Raw genomic sequence first — 17,142 nt, 5'->3', positions numbered from 1 at the left:
CAAAGAGAAATAGAACAGCTCTTTTTTTTAGGGCATTATCGTTGCAAATGAGTGATAGCTTTGAGGACAAAGTAATAGTAAGTAACTAATTTCTCTGAGGAAGAATGATGAAAGTTAAAATTCAATAAATATGTTGTTTGAAAAATATATATTTCTCTCTTTTATCCATATGCCTTTTATCCATATATCTCCCTTTGCCTATTTTCAATAATGATTTTTGGCGTTATCTGATGTTATTTATGCTTATATTTTTATATGAACCAAATACTTTGATTTGAATTATTTATACTACTTTCTGTAATATTTATATATTCTAATGAAGATGGTGGTAACAATTTAGATGCGTGTATTACTTTTTTTGAACTTTATTTTCTCCATTTACATATTTTTCTTTTTTTATAGGTATCACACTTATTGCTGTGGATGAGGCTCACTGTATTTCTGAGTGGGGACATGATTTTAGAAGTTCATTCAGAACTTTGGGCTCCATAAAGGCAGTACTCCCATCGGTAAGCTTTGCCAAGTGCAATGTCTTGAAATGACTTTCTTACCAAGGGAGAGTCCAGGATTGGGGAATGGCCAAAAAGCCGAAGATTCCTCTATGAAAGGGCAAATGGATGATGTAAGCAGGGGAAAGATTTTTTTTAAAAATTCTAACCTTGACTTCCTTCTAAGGTTGGCATGTAATTTATTGAGGAATACTACAGAGCAGGACTTGGCAAACTTTTTCTGGTTCTCACACTTTCTTTCCTAATTATAAAGAACAGGAAAGTTTTACCTGAGTGTTCTATATGAATGGCATATTTTATACAAAGAGCTTAAAAACTTATAATATTGGCAGCCATTTTATTTTTTATTTTGAAAAATCATGGATTCACAGGCAATTGTAAAAAAAAAAAAAATGTACAGGAATGTTCTATGTACTGTTTCCCCAGTGGTAATATCTTGAATAACTGTAGTATAGTATCAAGTAGGTATATGACATTGCTACAGTTTGTTCTTAGTTCACTAGCTTTATAAGTGTGTATGGGTATGTATGTATATTGTCCTATACAGTTGTATCTCATATGTATGTTTGTATAACTACCATTGCAGTCAAGGTACAGAACTGTTCCGTTACCATAGGCTCCCTGGAGCCGTCCTTTTACAGACATACCCACTGTCCCCATCACCCCTAACCCTAACCCCTGGTGACCACTAATCTGGGCTCCATTTGTATAATTTTGTTATTTCACCAATGTTAAATAAATTGAGTTGTATGGTTTGTCACCTTTTGGAACTGGCTTATGTGAGTAAACCAAAAAAAAAGTATTAGAAATTATTTGTTATTCTTTTGATAGATTATCTAGTTCAACCTCATTTCTTATTAAGCGTGCTTTTTGAGAGCTATCTTAAATATAGTTTCTTTTTTGTTAGCTCTTCTCATAAAGATTTGATTGGAGCAGACATTACAATAAAACAAAACAAATGAACAAAAAACTTGAATGTAACACTTAGTAAGGATATACTGGAAGAGAATCAAAGTAATGTGAATTGAGCTCCAACTATGGGACTGGCCTTGGGTCAGTGTTTTTATCTTGGTTAACCCTCATAACAATCCAGCAACATAAATATCTTCATTACTTTCTTCTTTTTAAAAAAATTTTTTTAATATAATTTTTAAAGGTTACACTCTATTTACAGTTATTACAAAATATTGGCTCTATTCCCTGTGTTGTACAATACATCCTTGAGCCTATCTTACACCCAGTAGTTTGTACCTCCCACTCCCTTACCCCTATGTCGCCCCTCCCCACTGCCCACTAGTTTCATTACCTTCCTCTTGAAACAGTTCTTCTCTTACCAGTAGGATAGCACACTCTCTGGTTCTCTTCCTTCCTTATTATCTCTTCTTTCTCAGTTTCCTCTGCTTATTTCTTTTCATCTCCCTGCCCTTTTAACATTGGCATGCCTGAAACCTTAGTCTTTGGACCTATTCTCTTTCCTCTCTGTACTTACTTCCTTGGTCATTTCATCCAACATATGGTTTTAACTAAAATCTATATGCTGACAACTCCCAGATTTATATCCTCACCCTGAATTGATACCAGCAATGTATGAGTGGTTCAGTTTCTCTCCCTCCTTTTTAGCATTTGCTGTTATTATTACTACTTTTTATTTTAATCATTTTATGGATTAATATACGTATATACACACACACACTCTTACATAAACGTTAGCTGCCTGTTCACCGTCTCTCTACTTAGATGCCTGACAGGAATCTGAATCGTAAGCTGTTCTTAACTTCCTGATATTCTCCCCATCCCAGAACAGCTCTTCCCTCAATCTCCCCCATCTCATTGAGTAGCAGCTGCATCCTTCTGGTGCTCAGGCCAAGATTTTTGGAATTTTCTTCCACCCTTCTTTATCTCTTACAGTCTGCCCCACATTTAAACAGTAAAGAAATCTCATGAGGTCTTCAGAATATGTACAGAATCTGATCACTTCTCTCTTGATCCCTGCTACCACCCTGGTACAAGCCACCGTCTCCTTTCACCTGGCTACTACAGCAGTCTCCTGGTTGGTCTGTTTTCACTCTTACCCTCCTTAGTCTATTTCAGTACAGCATCCAGAGCGATACTTTGAAAATGTAAGTCAGACAGATCATGTCCTCTGCTCAGAACCCTCTGGTTGCAGACCATTTCACTCTAAATAAAGACACTACATATCTTAAATGATCTGGCCTTTACTTTCTCTTTGACCTCATCCTCTGCTACTTGTCTCCTCATTCACTGGCTTCTAGCCTCACTGTTTGTTTTCATTGATATTCTTCAAAGGTGCCAACCGTGCTCCTACCTTAGGACTTTGTTCCCACTCTTCCCTCTCCCTGAATAATTTTCCCCTGGGTAGTTCATGTGTATCCCTCACTTTTCTCAAGTCTGCTGAAATATTACCTTTTTTTTTAGGCCTCCTGGGCCACCATATTCAAAATTTCAAATTAACCCCTCTCCCCCAGCCATCAGCTTTCCTCATATTCCTTTCCTGTTTTTAAAATTGCACTTATCACTGTTTAACTTAATGTATTAATAATACATTTTGTCTATTGCCTGTGGGTCCCCACTAGAATATTCTTTGTGGGGAGGGTTTTTTGCTGATTTGGTTTATAAAATCTACAACAGTACCTGGCACATAGTGAGCGTTCCATAAGTAATGGGGTAAATGAATAAATGAATTTCGATGAGAAAGCTGAGAATGTGAGAAGTAACTTTCCCACACAGGCAGTGAGTGGTAGGGCCGGGCAGTGCTCCACAGTGGGACACTATGCTAGTTTCTAAAGCAAATGATTTGAAAGAAGTTTAAAATAGTTTCTGCCCTAAAGTAGCACATAGTCCAGTAAAGGAGTTTAGATTCAGAATTACCTATAAAAGTAGAAGCAATAGTACCAAACAATAAATGGTGTATGGAACAGTATGAATAATATAGAAAGATTAATAGTGTTAATAGTACCTGTATAGAGAAAGAAGATATTTGTATGGTGAAAGTCACTAGGCTCAGGTTCCTTGAGGACTGCTTTCTATTAATTTAGAATGGTTTAAAGTAAGCTTTTAGAAACTAGGAAGATTGCTTTCTTTAATCCTTTCCTGGGCCTTTGATTCTAGAAGGATTGTGTTAGAGGAGTTTTAAACGTTTTATGCAGTTCTGAAACACTTTTCAGTGTTGAATTAAGTCTTTTATTATGTCAGGCTGTGGACTCCATTAGATTCTTTTCATTTCATGGGATGATTCACTGTAGCACAGGATGTTTGTCAAGCAATGGCTGAGAAAACCTTTTTCCCTTAATGTTTTCATGAATTCTCTTTATTAGCTAAGTGGTGAGAAATGCCACCTGGTGGTTGTAGGACTCTCATTTTCCTCACTGTTCTCAGTGCTTTTTTTTCTTCTAATCACTATCACCCTGGGACAACTGGCGTAAACCCACAGTGCTTCACACCATATTATTTCAGTAAGTTCAAAAATAGCAAAAAATCATTAACTCATTTTGCATAAAGATTCCCATTTGGAGAGAATCTGACAAAATGAGTCTCAAGAAAGAGCAGCCAGGTAGAAAGCTTTACATCAGCCTTAAAAGTCTATGAAATTCAAATAAGAGGAACTGTGAGAAATGTGAGACATGTTGGATCTTCCCATTACTTTCTCCCCAGCCCTTTCACAAAGATCAGCACATAGTAGACACTCAGGAACTATTTGGAGTTAGTGAATGAATGAATGAATGAAGCATGATATTATAGAGTACATAGATTAACTATACCACCCAAATTTAGAAGCAGATATAGTTCTTTGAATTCATAGCTGTGACACCATTGAAGTACATGTCTAAGGCATTCCTAAATTTATAGTCACAAGATTAATTTACATTTTGTTGCTTGTTTTAACCAAACTTGGCACTTATTACCAAAGAAACCAAGATTTGCCAACTGAAAGAACAAGTTTCATGAGTTAAGAACTTGATATAACTGACTGACAGGGTAATTTATCACCCACACCAGTTTGCTTTTGAAAATTAAAAGGTGTAAGCTATTAATAACTATGCTGTGATGACAGGATAAACTGAGAGTATCCCAGCAAACCAGGCTGTATGGACACCTTTCTCCTAACCAGCCTGTGTGTTGTTTTTACACTTCACTGTAGTTTATAACTCTTAAGCACCAAAGATTCTAAGGGAGAATATTCTGTTCATTTCTGAAGTGAAAGTAAATATTGTTCCATTAAGTTTAATACATTCCATTACTTTATTCTGTTTTCTAAGTTGTGGAAGCAACATTCTTAACTGTGACTTTCTAGAACGTTGGCAAAGGAGGGAATTTATAATGATTTTTCCTGTTAGCAGGTCACTAGAATAAGGAGTTTCTAGTGGCAAAGTGGGAATTTTTAAGTTAGAAGAGAGGTTAACGTCCTGTAGCCCTCTCCATCTCATTTTGATGAAAAAACTGAGGCCAAGAGAAGTTAGCCTTTTCCAAAGTCAGTGGCAAGTCTGGGAGTAGTGGCCATGTCTCTGCAGTTCTTTTGTAGAATTCTTTTCAGTTGTTGCCGTAATATCAGTGATAGCTGACACTTCTTGAGTGCTTACTAGACACTAGACCTTTGTGTTCAGCACACTAGACCTTTTATCCCATTTGGTCTTCACAGTGACTTTATGAGGTTGTTGCTATTATTACAGCCATCTTATAGATGAGGATACCAAAGTTTAGAGAGTGAAATAAACAGCTCAAGGGACTTCCCTGGCAGTCCACTGGTTAGGACTCTGCGCTTCCACCGAAGGGGGCACGGGTTCAATCCCTGGTCAGGGAACTAAGATCCCGCAAGCCGTGTGGCGTGGCCAAAAAAATATATATGTGTAAAAAAAATAAACAGCTCAAAATCTCACATCTAGTTAGTGGCAAAGGCAGGCTTTGAACTGAGACAATTGATTCTAAATGAGATTTTTACACCACTGTGCTGCTTTTTGCCAGATTTTTCTACTAACTTCTTCAAAATGTGTTATGGTTCGCGCTTATTTCCTTCTTTTCACAAAAACATTGCTCGTCCACTCATACATTATACTGCTTAGAAACAAACCAGGCCCTCTTTTCTTATAGTCTCTATCCTGAAAAATTCTGTCTTTATGTGTGTATGCAGTTAAACAACAAGCATTTTTTAGTGCATTTGTAAATTGAGTAACGCACTTACATTGATGGAACTCTGTTGTTGTGAGGGTGAGAATATGCATGTCCTAAGAACTTCAGTGTTTCAACTTCCCTTATTCTCAGCCATATATTTGCTATAGATATTTTTATTTGCTATTAAGACATAAAGCAGGTATATACATATATATTAAGCCTTGATTAGAGAAACTAACTTCTTTATAAATTGGCATATTCATATATAAGTTGTTAGGCAGACACTCTCTAAATTCAGAGAACAGTCTGATTCTAAGCCAAAAATCAATTAAGTTAATTTGGGGTATTTTTAAAATAATTTCACAGAATTTAAGGATAGAGAATACAAAAATGCCAATTACCTGGTCACATTGATTTTGATATAATTTTTTCCCATTTAAAAATTACTCCCAAACTTAATTGATTTTTTTTACATGAGCTTTGAGATAATTTTTAGTTCAGTAAAGCTATATTGATTGTAAAAATAGTTTTTAATAAATTGTGTTTTTCAAATTCTGTAATTGCTTTTTTACAAATTGCACTTAAATTTTCATGTATGTACGATAATTGCTTAAACTGATTTGTGAGGTAGATGTATTGTGTCTGAAGAACTATGTTATGAGGATATTATTTACTGTATTTGTAATAAGCTAAAAAGAGTATTAAGAAAGTTGTAATCTTGGATATTGAGCAGCTAATGATATAGGAACAATTTTTCTGATTATGAAATAATAGCATAGTTGATTAGAACTCCTTTTGATAATAGTGACAGAAATATTAAATCTAGTTTCATGGGAGGTGTGTTGTTATCCCACTTTAGAACTTCTGAAAGATCACATGCTCATGTTTTTCCTGGTACCTGCTGTGCCTCCGGCTTTGGCTGCTAGCGCCGTCAAGAAGTCTTCGCTAGATTGAAAACAGAACATGACTCGGTTGCTCAAGGAATCAGTTAATAATAGATGTTTCATTCTCTCCTTTTTTCTTTTACGTAGTATGCCACGATTAACCCACTAAAACTGGTGAGAGATTATCCAGATCACTGAGAGCTTTTCTTTTACAATAGATCTGAAAAGCCATCGACCAGTATATTTAATATAGGGGACAAAAAAGACTTGGGCTTTGTATAGGTAGATTTTCAGTGAATGAAGGGTTTATAATTTGTGAATGATAGATTAATGAAAAATAAGACATAACATACCCCTCATTTGTACCAGCACTATTATAAATGTAAAAATAATAAATGGAGAGGTAGATAGTTAATAAATTGACTTAATTTAATAAGGTAGATTGCATTTAGAAATCTTACAAATTTAGTGTTTTATTTGAATGATTTCTCAGAAGGCTGAGAAACAAGTATGAAGGAAGTGTTTCTCTCTTCTTTGAAAGAGAATAATTTTAAAGTTGCATTTTTAACCCTGTTCCTCTGTTCCTCCTGTAATTGTCTTCCAGTCTCTTTCTAAGAGGCAGTAGATGTTGGGAATTATTGAGCTCTTCCCTTGGTTAAAAATCACTTTTACTTATTTCAGGTTCCAATTGTTGCACTGACTGCTACTGCAAGTTCTTCAATCCGAGAAGACATTGTACGTTGCTTAAAACTGACGGATCCTCACATTACCTGTACTGGTTTTGATCGACCAAACTTGTATTTAGAAGTTGGACGAAAAACAGGAAACATCCTTCAAGATCTGAAGCAATTTCTTGTCCAGAAGACAAGGTGAGAATTTCATGGTTGATAAATTTTAGTAACTATTTTCTTCTTTTTAAAAAATGTATTTTATTTTTTAAAGTTATTTCCTTCTAATGTATATTTAACATATTTCAAATTCTGCTTAGCTTTGGTTCCAGTCAAGTGTGATGTTATATAATCAGTGACTGAGAAAGGTAGAAACTAATTCTTCTAATATTTTTATACTCCATACTGTTACTTGAAGGGGACATAAACTCTTAATAATTGACAAACAACAAAAACAAATGAGTCTTTTATCTGAATTCTGCCTAGTTCACTAGTTATATGACTAACTTGAGTATTAAGGAATTTAAAAAGTCATCTTAATAATAAATACTTTTTGAGCCCATATCATATGCCAAGGACTATCGTAGGTGCTTCATATAAGTGATCTAGTTTGATCCTTGTAACTGCTCAGTAAGCTACATATTCTTTTCATTTTACTGATGAAGAAACTTTCACTAGCTCTTCTTCCTATGTATTTTGCTTGGAGGCATTTTATATGTATGCTAAGAAAGCTTCCCTGAGCCTTATTCCCTGATTTGTCTTCTCAGTGAAAAGCTTATAACTTTCGTGTTATGAAATGTGTTTTTAAGTCAGAGTAGATGGAAATAATGTTTGTCCTACCAATATAAACAGAAAACAAATATAGGAAAATAGGGTTTAAAGAATATCATTAGTGTTTTCCTTTTCAGAAAGGGGTAAAAAGAAGATTGACCCTAGGTAAGGAAACCCTATGGTAACTCTTGGGGTCCTTTAGGATGAATTTAAATGTAGAGTTCACTCTTGGCTTGACTGTCCTGTATTCACATTAAAGCAAGAATGTAATGAATATACTCTGGGTGTTCTGCCTGCTCTAGGGATCTCTCCAAAGTGAATATGCATCATACTTCACTTTCTTTCTGTCCTAAAGGTAAAACTTTCTCTTGAAGAAGGCTATTTATTTTAGGTTAGAGTATCCACAATCAGATCCTTATTTACTTTCCTAATGTTTGATCCTTTTCAGTCCATAGTATTCTCAATCTCTATGGCATTTCCCCCTAACCCTCTCCTTTTTTTTTTTTCCCTGACATGGTGATTGTATTGTCCTCTTATGATATCTTATGTAAATAATTTCTTCTCACTATCTTTCATGTTAATTCTGCTAACTGAGGTTTTTATTACTTTTTAGCTCAGACTGTTATAGTCTCTCCTAACAGAAATCCTTGCTCCTCAGGGCTCCCTGATTTTCTTATCATCTGAAAGCACATCCCTGGGTCATGGTGTTCCTTTCCTGTGGACTAAAGGCCAGACTCCTTAGGCTAACATCCAAGACCATCCAAAGATTTTGATATTGAATGTGACAGTGGTTTTTCTAAAAGCAAATCTGGAAAGATTTTGTACCCATTTTCAATCCTCCAAGAAGAGTTGTGGTAGCAGGGAACCATTCAGAGTCAGAATGCTCTCTGCAGATCTTGGGCAAATAGAAATTTACCTCTTAATGAGCACTGACATGGAGGGTAAATTAAGACTTCAAAGTATTGCCTTTTATTTTCATTTTCTTCCTTTCATTTAATTCTGCCATTTGTTTATCAGTATTCACATTTTTTCTCTTCATTGAGCTAACATGTTTCTTAAACTCTGATCTTATTTGTTTTCTATATGCATGGTGCATTTAAATTAGATCAGCCCCTCTCACCTATCTAATTTAATGGTTAAATGATGATAGATTTTTTTCCCCCTCAGGAAATTGTTATGAGGAAATAGCAGTCTTTAGTAAACCTCTTGGCAAAGTAACGAATCCTTTTGTAATAGTGAGGTGAGAGATAGGTGGGCTCCAGGCTGAGCAGCTGCAGCCAGTCTCCTGCTGACACTTTGAGATAAGATGCCAGGAGGAGCATTGGGCCCTGAGACCACAATTTCCTCATTCTGTGGTCAAGGGGATTTCTCAGCCTGACACATGTGCAGAGAAAGTCCTCAGTCATCCCCTAAGGAATTTGGGATGACACAACTCTAGGGGAGGGGCCAAAGGAGGGAGGAGATGCCAGCCCATAATACGTCCTGCCAGCCTCCCAGAAACCTTTGTGCTGGAATCCATCTAGACTGAGAGATGCGTGTGATGCCCCAAGAAGGACCCTGAGTCAGGCCAGATATGGGCAAGAGCAAGATGATTGGCCAGAGACAACTTGGAAGACTGCTCCCATGTAAGTGATCTAAGCCACCCCTATTGGGTGCAGCTCACTCTGCGAGTTCGCCCATGTGCTCTTCTGCACCAGCCTTTTGGGCTGGTTGAGTCCATGCAGCCGGGTTCTGAATCTTTTAGACGCCTGGTCCCGGGGGATACACCCCAGTGTAAGAAAAATAATCATAGGATAATGACTATATAATCAAAATATCCTCCCCAAGGAATCCCTGGCAACTGCAACATTTTTCTCTGCGCAAGGAACTAAGTTCAACCAGAGACGTCTGATTCAGGGTCGATGGGGATCTAGGGGACACTCTGGACCCGTTCCAAATTAAAGCCTCCTGGTGAATGTTTCCAGGACACCGGATTCCTTTCCTAGGTGAGCCTCTTTGTCCTTGGTTGCAGCTTGCTCAACATGGGAGGATCCCCTTCTAAGCCAGAAGAAACACCTCTGGGATGTGTCCTTAAGAACTGGAAGCTTTTAAAATTAGACGGGCTAAGAAAGAAAAAGCTTAAGTTTTACTGTGAGACTGCCTGGCCTTTATATGTTGGGGGATGGAGAAACATGGCCCAAAAATGGGCCTCTAAATTATAAAACCATCTTGCAACTGCATCTTTATTGCCGTAGGTTGGGAAAATGGACTGAGTTTCCCTATGTCCAGGCCTTCGTGTCCCTTTACCAGAATCCTGCTCTATGCGGCTCTGGTAATAAGAGGCCTGGAGAATCAGAGAATTCTCTTGACATTCTAGACGGTCCTCATTTAACTCCCCCAAACTCTCAGGAGGGAAACCGAGCCTCTCCTACTCCTACAAGTACCCTTGCTTCTCAGGATCCTCCTGGCCAATCCCAAACCCCGCCTCCCTATGCCCCTCTATACACACTGGTACCCCAGGATGAAAAAGCTAGTCCCACGGGGGTAACCCGTAGTGGGACTCCCTATCACCGAGGATCAGGGAGAGTATGCCCTCTTGGGCAAGTGGCAAATGGCGAAGGCACAATCAGAGTACACGTGCCCTTCTTCCTAACCGATTTAGCCCATTGCAAACAAAGGCTGGGCCAATTTTCTGAAGACCCTAGTAGGTTTATTGAAGGATTTCAGGCCCTAACCCTGGCCTTTGATTTAACCTGGAAGGATGTCCAAATAGTACTATCTACCTGCTGTACCCATGAGGAGAAAGAAGCAAAGGATTTGGACAGCAGCCCAGGGGCACGCTGACCAGCTCTCCAGGGACCAACCCAACATTTATGATATGGGTGGGGACGCAGTCCCAAATCAGGATCCCCCTTGTAAGTCCCTGGGGGGAACGAGGGCCAGGAACCACGTGATTCAATGCCTGTTAGAAGGAATGAGAAAATGTATTAGAAAACCTATCAACTATGAAGAGGTCAGGGAAGTGACCCAAGAGAAAGAAGAAAACCCAGCCTTCTTTCAGGGATGGCTTGTGGAGGGTTTTAGAAAATTTACTAACATAGACCCCTCCACTCCTGAGGGTCAGTCCCTGCTTGGACAACATTTTATCAGACAGTCTGCCCCTGATATTAGGTGAAAACTCCAAAAGTTACAATTAGGCCCACAAGCTCCCATGCCCCAACTCCTAGAGGTGGCCTTTGGGGTATTTAATAATCGAGATCAAACTGAGGAGGAGGAAAGAACTCGGCGTGAGTTGAGGCAGGCCAAGGCTCAAGCAAGTTAAACTGATAGGCCTTGCTGTCAGACACACCTTTGAAGTTGAAGTTACCTTGCAACTTCAGGGCAACCCAGAGGGGCCAAGAAGCTTCAGCCATCAGTCTGGAGGTAAGACCAACAAGGGGGAGTGCTCCAAATGCAAGTCAGCCGGCCCCTGGGCCCGTGAATGCCAGAGAAGCCCCCCAGGCCATGCCCAGTCTGCAAGCAGACTGGTCATTGGAGATGGGACTGCCTTTGGCCCCGACAGGGAAGAGGGGCCCCCACTCCTGAGATGGCCGTGCTGGGCAACTGAGGTGGCCCTGGGATTCTGGCAACCTTCCCCCGTGAGATGTCTGTCTCCATCAAGGAGCCCTGGGTCGTTCTTGATGTGGCAGGTAAGAAGATCAATTTTTAAATTGATATCGGAGCCACATACTCTGGCCTAATTTCTCACGCTGGACCCCTTTCCTCTAAAAGCTGCACAGTGACGTGTTGACGGAAAGCTTCGCACCCATTGCTTCACTGGGCTCTCGCTTGGCAATTTGAACAGTGTTTGATCTCACATGCCTTTTTGGTTGTCCCTAAGTGTCCTGTGCCACTATTGGAGAGAGACCTTCTGGGCTCCCTTGGGGCCATATTACGGTTAGGAGGCCCCAAGCAGCCCCTTATCTTGACCCTGACTAAGGCAGATCAACAAGAAGAGCAAGGGCCTGTTCCCAGCCATATTCTCCAACCAGTGAACCAGTTTGAGACAGAGGAGTCCCTGGGAGGGCCATAAACACCCAACCTGTAAAAATTAGCTTTAAGCCAGAAGCCACTTACCCTAACAAGAGACAATACCCCATAAGATTGGAAGCAAAAAAAGGGTTACAACTCCTTATAGATAACTTCTTAAAACATGGCCTCTTCGTGCCCTGTCAGTCTCCATGTAACACCCCTATTCTGCCAGTTGTGAAGCCAAATGGAGAACATAGGATAGTGCATGACCTCAGAGCAGTAAATGATGCTGTGGTTCGCATACACCCCCTTATGGCCAATCCTTGTAACGTATTAGTCCAGGTCCCTGAGGATGCTAAATGGTTTACTGTGCTCAACCTCAAGGATGTCTTCTAGTTCATCCTAGTTCATCCCTCATCACAATATCTGTTTGCCTTCTAGTGGACTAACTCCCACTTGGGCCAGATGCAATACACCTGGACAGTACTGCCTCAGGGGCTTCAGGACAGCCCACACTTGTTCGCCCAGGCCCTAGGAAAGGAACTAAGGGAAATACACCTAAAGGAAGGGGCTATTCTACAGTATGTAGATGTTGATATATTAACATGTAGCCCCTCCATGGAGGCCTCAGATCAGAACACCACTGAAATTCTTAATTTCCCTGGGACCCGGGGTTACAAGGTCCCCAGAAAAAGGCACAAATCTCAAAGCAACAAATTAAATACCTGGGATACATTATAAACCTTGGAAGTAGACAACTATCTCCAGACAGAAAACAAGCTATATTAGGCCTAAGTGCTCCAAAGACAAAAAAAAACCATCTCTGTACCTTTTTAGGCATGGCAGGATTTTACAGAATCTGGATCCCAGGATTTGGGCTAATGGCTAAGCCCCTGTGTGAAGCTACTAAAGGCCCAGATACAGAACCATTACTTTGGACTGGGGAACAGGAAAAAACTTTTAATAGTATCAAACAGGCCCTCACGAAAGCTCCTGCCCTGAGTCTTCCCAGTTGAAAAAAGCCATTCATCTTGTATGTGGCTGAAAAGCAGGGTTCAGCCCTGGGGGTCCTAATACAGAAGCTGGAAAAGTTCCTCAGCTTATAGGCTATTTTTTCAACAACTAGAAGTTGGCCTGGCTGCCTTCGGGAAGTAGCTGCCTCTGCGTTATAGGAAGAAACTAACAAGCTTACCTTTGGACAGCCACTGGAAGTCCAGACCTCCCATCAAGTACAAGGGATCCTGGAGATCAAAGGCCACCATTGGCTAACTGGAGGCTGCCTTACTAAGTACCAGGCTTTGTTCCTCGACTCCCCAGAGGTAACCCTTAAAACTTGTTGCACCCTCAACCTAGCTACACGGATGCCTGCTGACAGCCCAGAACTAATACGTTCCTGCCTCGAAACCCTTGACCAAGTCTATGCCTGTAGGTTTAATCTAACAGATCAAGCCATAGAAAACCCTGAGGAAGAATGGTTTACGGACAGCAGTAGCTTTATTAAGGACGGGGTCAGGAGGGCAGGGTATGCTATCATGAGCGCTCATAGTGTCACAGAAGTGAAACCTTTGCCGCCCAACACTTCAGCCCAGAAGGCTGAACTGATAGCTCTAACCCGAGCCTTAACCCTAGGGGAAGGAAAAATTATAAATTTATAAACAGACTCAAAATATGCCTTCCCTGTTCTACATGCCCACATAGCTATCTGGAAGGAAAGAGGACTTTTGAATGCCAAAAATTCCCCTATAAAATATGGGATTGAGAGCCTACATCTCATAGAAGCGGTTCAAAAACCAAGACGAGTAGCAGTCATTTACTGCCGCGGACACGAAAAAGGAATTTCTCAGATTACCCAAGGGAACAACGGGGCAGATCGGGAAGCAAAGAAAGCTGCCCTGATACCCACAACAGAAATGGCATTGATCCCATCCCTTGCCCCTTCTAGCATTGTACCCAGATACTCAACTCCCGAAGAGACCTGGCCACGAGACCAAGGGGGAACCAAAGGGAACAGATGGCTGGTGGCACGTGGATCAAAAGTTGCTCATACCTCTTTCTGACCAATGGAAAATTATTAAAGGGCCACATGATTCCTCCATCTGGGGGAGAGAGAATGAGAGAGAAAACCACTCCATGTCTGCTGTGGTTTTCCAGCTTTTTACAGGAAAGGGCTCCCAGAGACAATCAGAAGGGTTACTCGAGCCTGCGCCCTCTGCACCACCCATAATCCGGAGGCAGCCTCAAGCCGCACCCCCTCCCCCTCTCGTTAGCCCAGCCCAGTGACGTGGGACTTACCCAGGAGAGGACTGGCAAATGGGTTTCAGTCAGGTGCCCTCTTTCCAAGGCTTCAGATACTTATTAGTATTTAAAGACACTTTCACTGGATGGGCAGAGGCCTTCCCCAGTAGGACAGAAAAGGTAACCGAAGTGGCTAGAGCACTTCTATCAATAAAAGAAATCACTCCTAGGTTCAGGTTACCCCGCCACCTCCAGAGTGACAGTGGACCCTCATTCAAAGCCAGGGTTACCCAACAGCTCTCACAGGCTTTAGGAATCAGGTACCACCCGCATTCGTCCTGGAGACCTCCGTTCTCATGAAAAGTAGAACAGGCTAATCATACCCTAAAGAAAACCGTGGGCAAACTGTCAGGAAACATCAGAACCGTGGTACCGCCTGCTGCCAATAGCTCTCCTGAGGGTCAGGGCAGCCCCTAAAACAACTATTAAGTTGAGTCTCTTTGAAATGACACAGGGAAGGCCACTCCTCACCCTGGACATACTAACTGACCCAGAAACCAAGCCCATCTTAAATACATTACAAACCTGGGCCAGGTCCAAACGGCCATAAAAGAACATGGAAACAGAACCCAGCTCTCCCAGATAACAGCCCCAATCACTCCATTGTAAATCCTGGGGACTGGGTGCTTTTAAAGACCTGAAAGAATGAGTCCTCCTGCACCCAGCTACTCCCAAAGTGGAAGGGTCCTTAACAAGTCCTGCTGAGCACCCCTACAGCAGTTAAGCTCCAGGGAGTCACGAGTTGGGTCCGTCTGTCCAGGATTAAACCTGCCTCCACTGATACGTTACAGGAACCCGAAGACATATATCCCAGCTATTCCTGTGAACCTACCTAAAACCCTCAAATACCCCTTCTAGAAGGTGATCCCTGAGCCAGTGACAACCGCATTGATAAGTAAACTCTCGCTTTGACATTGATTCCTTTGGGACTCTCCGGGTGACAGAAACAAGACAAGTGAGGGTAGGCTGGGACTCCATAATTGCTACTGGGCTTTCGTTTACTATATGATTTCTTTTGATGTTTCTTTGCTACTTGCTATCTGGTTGCTTCCAAAATTAAAACCCTGATTGATGCCATTATGAAGTTGTCAGTCACCCTAACTTTTCTCTCCCTGTTTTGGGGATCCACATCAGGGGAATAGGAATCCAACGCAATAGTAAATCTCTCAAGAATTATAGCTCAGGGATAAAATCTACCCCAGTGCTGGATCTGTCATCCCCATCCTCAGAGCAATGCCTGTGGGTTAAAAACAAACTAATCTTTACACCTAGCAGTGACGACCTTACCTTACTGAGGGTCCTTCTAACCCTACTCTTAAAGTTCGTATTCCGTCCCTAGCGCAACTTCCATGCTTAGACCTTAACCCCTCGCGTCAATAGATCTGATGAGAACCACACACTTATTTTAAATTGCAATAAGACTAGCTTGTCTTGCTGCCACTGCCCCTATGCAACCAGCATGAAAACTTGCAGTAACACTCTGGGGAACCTTCAGAATCTGATCAATGCTTCTGTTACTCCACAATTTAATTGTTCGCACCCGCCCTGACAAAGACATACAGGTGGAAATCTCACCCATTGGTGCCCTCACCACAAATACAATCAAAGACTAAAAAACAAGGACAAAGCCCAGATGGGATATGCACTTACTGGGCAGGAAAAACACCAATTGTCTGGAGTGTAATGTAGGCTCCCCCACCCAAGGCCTACGGAAGGGTCCCCACCCCTCATGCACCCTCATATAATGGTGGGCCTCCCTCCCCAAGCTGTAACGGGATCCCCTCTTGGGCAGGCTCTCTAGAGAATTGGTTTAATTCTACAGCAGTGCATCAGGCATGTGCCCCTTCTGGATATCTGTTCCTTTGTGGTCTAGACATAAACCCATTGCCTCATCAGAACAACCCCAATCCCTCTTTCCTTTTCCCGGGATTAGCTGTAGCCTTTCCTTGTATAGACAGTGCTCTGTTTACAGGACAGTGTACGTTAGACCAACTGAGTAATCAAAGGAACCTAGGTATTACCATCCATAATATCACCCACCCCTGTGGCAAAAGGGCAATTGGCCTCATTTTGGCAGGGATTGGAGCTGCTACTGGGTTGGCGTCCCCTTGGGAAGGCTTTGCTTAGCATGAAGCAGTGCTCCACAGACTTTTGGATAACCTTGTCAGCTCTGAGTAGGTCCACAGGGAATGCACTTTCCAAACTTTCGTTGTCTGTTAGTTCCTCAGCTGATGTAGTGATGGATAACAGACTGGCCTTGGACTTTCTTCTGGCTGAACAGAGAGGGGTATTTGCAGTTATTAATAAGATATGTTGTACCCACATCAACACCACTGGGCTAGTAGAAGAGGACATCAAGAAAATGTATGACCATGCCAGATGGCTTCATTCCTTCGGACAGGGATACCCAAGCACTGACTCTATCTGGACTGCAATCAGAGGAATGTTACCAAGCGCAACCTTGTTCTTACCCCCGTTTGGGCCTCTAGTTGCAATAATCCTTTTACTGATCTTTGGCCCCTGCCTTTTTAATCTGCTTGTTAAGTTTGTCTCTTCCAGATTGCAGCAATTCCATATCAAGATGATGGTGGTGCAGGGATTCTAGCCACTCCCTGACACAGATCCTGCTGGGATAACAGCAGAAGCCTTTCTGGGGTCCCTTGACAAGGCAGGGCGAGAGTTCCACGGCACCAGTTAGGTAGGGTCCACGAGCCCAATGCCAGCCTGAAGAAGCTACAGAAGACGGACCTTCCCCCTTCATCCTCCCAATAAAGATTCCTTGGGGTCCACACCTCTCAGACGGGGTTTGAAGTAGGCGATAGATGGGCCCCAGGCTGAGCAGCTGCAGCCAGTCTTCTGCTGTCACTTTGAGATAAGATGGTAGCAGGAGCATTGGGC

The 17,142-nt window shown here is 41.5% G+C and overlaps 1 protein-coding gene across 7 annotated transcripts in view; it reads left to right on the top strand.

Annotated features, from left to right (window-relative positions):
* Nucleotides 1–17,142, top strand: part of WRN (WRN RecQ like helicase) — a 123,269-nt gene that overhangs the window by 59,163 nt on the left and 46,964 nt on the right. For all 7 annotated transcript variants that reach the window (XM_057537149.1, XM_007174071.2, XM_028164502.2 and 4 more), the window contains 2 exons: nucleotides 403–509; nucleotides 7,202–7,389. In XM_057537149.1, coding sequence (XP_057393132.1) covers nucleotides 403–509; nucleotides 7,202–7,389 — 295 coding nt within the window. The remainder of the gene's footprint in view (nucleotides 1–402; nucleotides 510–7,201; nucleotides 7,390–17,142) is intronic.

The sequence above is a fragment of the Balaenoptera acutorostrata genome, chromosome 21 (genome assembly GCF_949987535.1).
Source record: "Balaenoptera acutorostrata chromosome 21, mBalAcu1.1, whole genome shotgun sequence".
Taxonomy (NCBI): Eukaryota; Metazoa; Chordata; class Mammalia; order Artiodactyla; family Balaenopteridae; genus Balaenoptera; species Balaenoptera acutorostrata.
The sequence above is the reverse complement of the archived record's forward strand: the minus strand, read 5'-3'. Positions and strand labels throughout refer to the sequence as shown.